We start from the raw sequence: 7,513 nt of genomic DNA on the forward strand, positions 1-7,513 counted from the left end.
GAAAAAAACGAGGAAAATAGAGTCACTTGAAAATACATTCAGATATTATCACCATTTATCTGCACCTTTGGTCTAGAGCAACCTCTGTTCCCAACATGATAGGGCAAAGGAATGACTATAACTAACCTATAGAGAAATTAATTTTGGCTATTTGACTAAAATTTCAAGTCTTGAGTATTGAGTCCATGGAGACATGTCTACTTTCAGTATGGGTTAGAGCAGTCTTTCAGCATAGTTGAGAGTATAATTTCCAGAATTTTAATTAAGTTCATCATTTTGTTTACAAAAAATTGAGATTTGTTGGCCATAATTTTTGTCTGGTGCATTAATAGTCTCCCACTTTAATCATGCATGGTAATGATGACAGAATCTAATTTAATGACCTAATATTAGTATATGTAATCACTATCATCGGTTTCATAATTGCATTCTGGGTTGAGTGATTAATGAATCATTCCAAAAACTTGAACTTTTAAGATTGTGATGCTTATTACATTATATAACTAAACATTTGCCTCGGCACAAAGGTTTATGTATAAAAGAAAGCATGCAAACCCGATGTGCACGACCCGCGGACGAAGATCTGTTGAAATGCATAAACGAAGGGGACGTGAGGATTTTGAACTCAAAACCTTTGACTTTTGATATCAATTATAATCGAGTTCGCAACTGTTTACTCTAGAATTTGAGCTTTTAAATTAAGTCTGCATACAAAGTTGAACGAGATCCATGGGTCACCACCTCGACAAACTCCAAGACAGAAACAGACGCAAAATTACGGCCCATGGCACGTCGTCACATCTTTTGATGTCCTAAAGAAGTTGTACAATAAAGCCAAAAAAAGTATATTATATCCACGATGAGTAAAACTAACGCAACATAAATCTTAAATAAATATCTTTACATGGATATCTACACGTCTCTACGTTCTGCATACAATGCATAACACTACTACCAAAAAAAGTACCTAAGCATCTGTCTTAAAGGGATCGAACAGTTAGAGAACAGTGCGATATCGATCAATTTTTTTGGAGGACACGTCCAGATTCTTGCTAGGACACCTGCATTATCCACACCAAGCCCTCTTATATCCCTCCATGAGATCACAACTGCATAACATTAGTTTCCAAACCAGCAGATATCTCCATACTCTACCTTTTGATTTGTATGTAGTTTTGCGAGTCTCGCCGTACTATATCTTGGCACTTTTTATATATAATAGTGAAGAAGTTTGAAAGTTGACGAGCGATATCTTTTCTACAGAAGGGTCGCACATTAAAGAAGGTGAAGGACAGGGATATAGGGTTCACGGGCTGAGTTCCCTGTTGAGTAAGGTGGCCTAACACATGAAAAAAATATACATATCGATACAGTTGAAGAGCATTGTTTGGTGGTTTAGGGTTTTCAAGATCCTTTTTTCATTTTTTTTTTTTTAAATTTTTCGCTTTCCTTTTTCTTTTCTTTTTTTGCGGTGGCTCCCCGTTTATGTTGGTGGGGAAGACCACAGAAATATAAAGAAGTTCACGGGTGCGAATTCGTCTCCACGTCCAGACAAATTGAAGCTTCACAAAAGTGAGGTGCGATGACAAATGGCGATTCGGAAAACCCTCAAACAAGAACATCCCTATCTTTAACTCTCGACCGCACAAAAGATTCACCATCCCCCACATGATTTTACTTTCCGCCAGTGATCATTACAGGTTCATCAATCCTACGGTTATTTGGACATCATTCTCGTTAACCTTTGCTTCTAGTGGTGGACATGTGGATTGGCCTGAGTTGAATTTGATGGTCACACTTGGAACGCATGGCCCAGGCCATTCGTCTAACCTCAGCATCAGACGAATTGAGGTGACCAGTCATCAATCATTGTTATGGATGTTCTCTATATTAATGTGAATTTTTTGACCTCTCAATTTCCTGTTTCACCCACTAAAGTATCGTGGAATTTCAGCCACAAGTTAGAGAGGCCCCACAGGGACCACGCCTGCCTTGTTGGTGGTCACAATCTTCAGATGCCAGGTCCGACGTGTCAGTTACAGAAAAAGGAAGTATTATTACATGTCTACGCATTGCATGTGTTGAGATTTTTTGGAACAAATTTATTAGGTTTAAATTGATTCGGCCGACGAGATGATAATATGATTTAACGAAGTATAGTTGTGATGCACATACGTTAAAAAAATATTGCATTAAATATTTAGTAAGATGCGTAGTAGTTAATATATTCTATCTTAATTAGCCTACAACTCGCTGATTTAAACTTTAGTTTGATTATAAATATTAATGAGATCAGATAAGCTCTCTTTTAACTACCTCCTCAAATGAAGGTATCGGATTACCGTTGCGCACTTTTAACAAGTGTAATCACTTCAAGATTAGCTAGATGATAATTAGATTTAGTTCATTTCTTAGCAAACAGAAAGTATAGTTTCATCATTACTTTTAGACTTACACGCTGACACTTATTTAAAAGGCATTTCTGGAATTATCTACGACACATCTTTTCGAAATTTTCATTAAATAATGCACCTTTTTTACTGAGATGGAAGGAGCCACACCACCCAATCGGCATATAATCGACATTTAAAATTACTAAGAATTTTCTAAAAGATGGATACATATCCTTACTAAGAATGAGCACACCAATTCGATTAGGTTCAAAAATATTATGACATCCATTAGTGGCAAATTAGGCAATATTGTATGTAAATTATGGAATAAACATGATCATGGAATCAACTCAATCATCGGATTATAAAATTACGAGTTCATAATCTTAATCCATTCTCATTTTGGGCGGAACAGATTTAGTAATTCTTGATTTAAGCTAGTATTGTTAATTTTCTTTTAGTTAATATGAACATACAATGTTTGATGTCAAGAATATATGATTGGTTTGTCACCTGCCATGTTGTTATGTGACATGATATGAAAAATCTACAAAACATGATGGTGGCGATTTTTTTTCCTAAATTAACTTTTACTCAATCGATACTTTTCACAAGTCGCATTGACTGATCATGTGGTGTATAACAATCAATTGAACTAAGCTAAAATAACATTGCCCAGAATCCATGTTCAACTTCTATTATTAGTTGTTAGTAGTTTGTGCAAGCTTGCCTGCATGTTAATTAACTATACCTAACTTTATCGTCGATAGTTCCGATCAAATGCAAATCATTCACGTCGAAAAGTAGAATTGAATTTTATGCAGAAACTCGCTCCATGCTATAAGAGAACAAAAAGAGGTGCGTTCATCGTAGCCCCATTCCTCTCCTCCTTTTTTTAAAAGAATAGGGCTCCTTTAAAATTAAGCATAACTGCACTGTTCTCTCATGCTGGTGCGACAGCCTCTAAACTGCATTTTGCCCACTAAACCTGAAGGATCTCAAACATTTTTTTAAGATAGTGAAATTTCAATTGACTTATAACCTCAATTAATAATTCCTTCAAATCATGTGCAGTCTAATCAAATGACCCGAGTGTTTAAGTAATATATGATTCATTTACAAGTTACTATAGTTGGTTCTCATTGTCCGTTTGAACACGACTAACTTGTTAAAATATACATTTCATCAATTACATATCCTTTGACATGAGAATTTTGTAAGTGACTTTTGTACTAGCATTGCTCTTTTGGGATGATCTACAGTAACACCGGCAACTCACTAATTTCTTGCTCAGCCAAGATTGATTTTTCTAATTTTCCAACATGTGGGTTTCAGAGACATGATCCACCAACTGTTAATTACACTGCCTCACAGGATTATGCTTGACACCTCGTTTTGATATCATAGGCATATGACAGAAAATACCAGGAATCTTGAGAATAATAAATAAATAAATAAAATCACAGAACCAGGCTGTACAATTGACTTGCTAAGCTCTCACGGGAAATGCCATGCAAAGCGTGCTCAATCATTTCTCTCATCTAACCCCAGCAAAAGAACTGTACCAAACCGCGTTTCTTCACTGTAGTTTTGCTCTTTTAATTTCATTTTTTTGGGTTCAAAGTACAAAAAGCTTACAGAGACATGATCATCAAGATAGACAGAGAGAGATTGCACGTACCACCTTGGCACGTGAAGTGTATATGCACAGATACAAACTTCAATGACATTATGACTTCAAGAAACACCAAGAACCGAGTTCACGTGAACCCCCCCTATGTAACATATGCAAAGTGTTTCCTCCATTCTAATCTCTGTTAAAAAACCTACTTGTTTTACTGTTATTTGCATTGAGTTGAGGCTCAAATAATACTTCAATTTTGACCCACAGAAGGGTGGGGGGAGACAAGACAAGAAAGCAGAGAGAGAGAGAGAGAGAGAGAGAGAGAATATAATTCGGTTTTTCATCAACTCGGCACAGAAGTTGAGCTTGGCTTGAGAAGCTAACTAAACTCAAGACACATTGTTGTAATCTTCTCTTTCAATGAAGAAACAAGGGTGTGAGATTGAAGCCATCGGTATCAACTACAGAATCAGTACAAGAAAGACAGAGTTTTCCTTCCCAAATTTCCATGGGAAATTAGAAGGAGAAAAACCAAAGCGAGGTAGTCAAGATCGGGGAGTGAAGCAAGTCCTGAAGGATGTGAACTGCAGGGCGAAATCGTGGGAAATCCTCGCGATCATTGGCCCAAGCGGTGCCGGAAAGTCATCGTTGCTTGAAATCCTGGCAGGAAAAATCGCCCCGCAAAACGGTTCGATCTTTGTGAACCAAAAGCCGATTGACAAGATTCATTTCAGGAAGATAACTGGCTATGTTGCTCAGAAGGACACTCTCTTCCCACTCCTGACTGTTGAGGAGACCTTGATGTTCAGTGCCAAGCTGAGGCTGAGGCTTCCTGAATCGCAGTTGGCCTCAAGGGTCAAGTCCCTGATCCAGGAGCTCGGGCTAGAACACGTGGCGGGCACCAGGGTTGGCGATGATCGGGTCCGAGGGGTCTCTGGAGGAGAGAGGCGTCGCGTCTCGATTGGGGTCGACGTTGTACACGACCCCCGGGTCCTGATTCTTGATGAGCCCACGTCAGGGCTGGATAGTAACTCGGCCCTTCAGATCATCGATATGCTCAAGACAATGGCTGAAACCCAAGGCCGGACCGTGATTCTCAGCATACACCAACCCGGGTTTCGGATTGTGAAGCTGTTCAACTCAATCCTATTGATGGCCAATGGCTCAGTGCTTCACCAGGGAAGTACTGATCAGCTTGCTGTCCAGCTGAGGCTCATGGGGTTGCCGAATCCACCTCATGTCAATGTCATTGAATTCGCCATCGAGTCCATCGAGGCCATCCAGGGCCACCAACACTTGCAAAACCAAGTGCAACAAGTCGAAATGCCTCCTCAGTTACCACCACAGAAGAGAGAGGAAGGACTGGGAGGTGAGAGCCGGAGCGGCAAGTTCACGCTCCAACAGCTCTTCCAACAATCCAAGGTCGTTGATGAAGACACCATCGATGGCAGGATTGACCTCTCTCACTGCTTTGTGAATTCCAGGCTGCGAGAGATTGTCATTCTAACACACCGGTTCTCGAAGAACATTTTCCGGACCAAGGAGCTCTTCGCCTGCCGGACGATCCAAATGCTGGTCTCAGGGCTCGTCCTTGGTTCCATCTTCTGCCACTTGAAGGATGATCTGGTCGGTGCTCAAGAAAGGGTGGGCTTGTTTGCATTCATCTTGACATTCTTGTTGTCATGCACTACGGAGGCTCTACCCATCTTTCTGCAGGAGAGGGAGATTCTGATGAAAGAGACGTCTTGTGGAAGCTACAGAGTCTCATCCTACGCAATTGCAAATGGGCTTGTTTACTTGCCATTTTTGCTCATCCTAGCAGTGTTATTCACAGTGCCATTGTACTGGCTTGTTGGGTTAAACTCCACTTTTGCAGCATTCCTGCATTTCTTGCTGTTAATATGGTTGATCCTGTACACGGCGAACTCAGTCGTGGTGTGTTTCAGTGCCTTGGTGCCAAATTTCATCGTCGGGAACTCGGTGATCTCAGGCGTGATGGGTTCGTTCTTTCTGTTCTCGGGCTACTTCATCTCGAAGCAGGAGATACCCAATTATTGGATTTTCATGCATTACGTTTCACTGTTCAAGTACCCATTTGAGGGATTCCTGATCAACGAGTTCTCAAATTCGGGTAAGTGCTTGCAGTATATGTTCGGGACGTGCGAGGTAACCGGAGAGGACGTGCTCAGAGAGGTGGGATATGGAGAGGAAAGCAGGTGGAGGAATGTGCTCGTCATGGTTTGTTACATCTTGGTTTACAGATTCATTTCCTATGTCATTCTCAGATGTAGATGCTCCCAGAGAGGCCTCAGAGGTGCTCTAGCTTGAAGATTATGAGGTATGGTAAATTGATCGATCGTTGCTGGGCGATCCCTCTCAGTCCCTCTCTGTCCCTCTCTCTCTCTCTCTCTCTCCTTGTAGAGAAGATGCTCCTTGTGGTTTGTCATATTTTCTTTGAAACATATATATACATCAATGTTTAAATAGTCTTCTAAAGTATACCGTCTGTAGTTTGAATTTCTTGTATTAGAAACTCGTCTTCCGCGGGCTCAAGCACCTATATACTTGCCTGTAGATGACGTCGATCGCATCGAAAGAAATGGGTCCAACACGGACATCAGATTCTGTTCAATTTAGTAGCTAAAAAGTTGCTGTCCCTACGATCCAAATCTCCTGTCCATGAAAACGCACTAATAAACTCAAGTGCACATTTTGGAATCCGAAGTGAATTTTCTGTTCCTCCATTTTGATGGTCGATTCCTCCGTAGCGAAGATATTTCACCTCATGCTGACAGAATGCACTGTGAGGCATCAGATTCTGTTCTGAGCATGATTCTAGACAGAGGTCAGACTCAAAGTGCTACTGTAAGGGTATCACCAGCCTGTCAAATGAAAGGACATCTCGCATTTCTCCGTCCCGCATTATTCTCGTGGGCAGATGGTCTACAAGGTCAAAAATTTCATCTGGTCGCAGAATGTAGCCAAGTAAGCCATTTGGAGTTCATGTCCACCCCATGTTATTGTGATTGCAACACAGCACAGTATGGAAACATGGCAGCTCCAGATATGAATCAATATAGGAGATCCCGGTCCGTAAAAGCTAATAGGTTCTCAATAGGAATCTCGTGATTGGCAAGCTCTCACAAATTCTAGATCTAAACTAACCAAAGCAGACTCAGAGTGGCAGCAGCGAATAACAAGGAAAAGTTAACCATGAGAGTCAACATATTAGCTAAGAGAAGCAATAGTCACCTTACCATATCCACGCAGCTATATCAGGCTCGCTCACTTCTCCAATTGGTCCAGCTGATGGAAGCTTATCTGGTTGAAATCCAACTGACCAGGCCACAGCATAATTTTCTAACACCAAAACTTAACCAGGCCACCGGGAAAAAGAGTAGCGTAAGCATTATTCAAGCAACAACTTGGTTGATATTCAGAATGCCTCAAGAACGAGGAAAGACCCTACAACAGACTTTAGAAGAAGGCGTGTAGT

General features: G+C 40.7%; 1 protein-coding gene across 1 annotated transcript; it reads left to right on the forward strand.

Moving 5' to 3' along the window:
• The first annotated feature begins 4,158 nt into the window (after positions 1–4,158).
• On the forward strand, positions 4,159–6,741 carry LOC104418105 (ABC transporter G family member 5). Its single transcript, XM_039307855.1, has one exon. It carries the CDS (start codon positions 4,438–4,440, stop codon positions 6,343–6,345), a length of 1,908 nt encoding a protein of 635 aa, XP_039163789.1. The 5' UTR covers positions 4,159–4,437; the 3' UTR covers positions 6,346–6,741.
• The last annotated feature ends 772 nt before the right edge of the window (positions 6,742–7,513 follow it).

The sequence above is a fragment of the Eucalyptus grandis genome, chromosome 2, assembly GCF_016545825.1.
Source record: "Eucalyptus grandis isolate ANBG69807.140 chromosome 2, ASM1654582v1, whole genome shotgun sequence".
NCBI lineage: Eukaryota > Viridiplantae > Streptophyta > Magnoliopsida > Myrtales > Myrtaceae > Eucalyptus > Eucalyptus grandis.

Bases quoted from the DNA above. Each gene is read 5' to 3' on its own strand.
- LOC104418105 (XM_039307855.1), top strand. From the start codon at position 4,438: ATGAAGAAACAAGGGTGTGAGATTGAAGCCATCGGTATCAACTACAGA.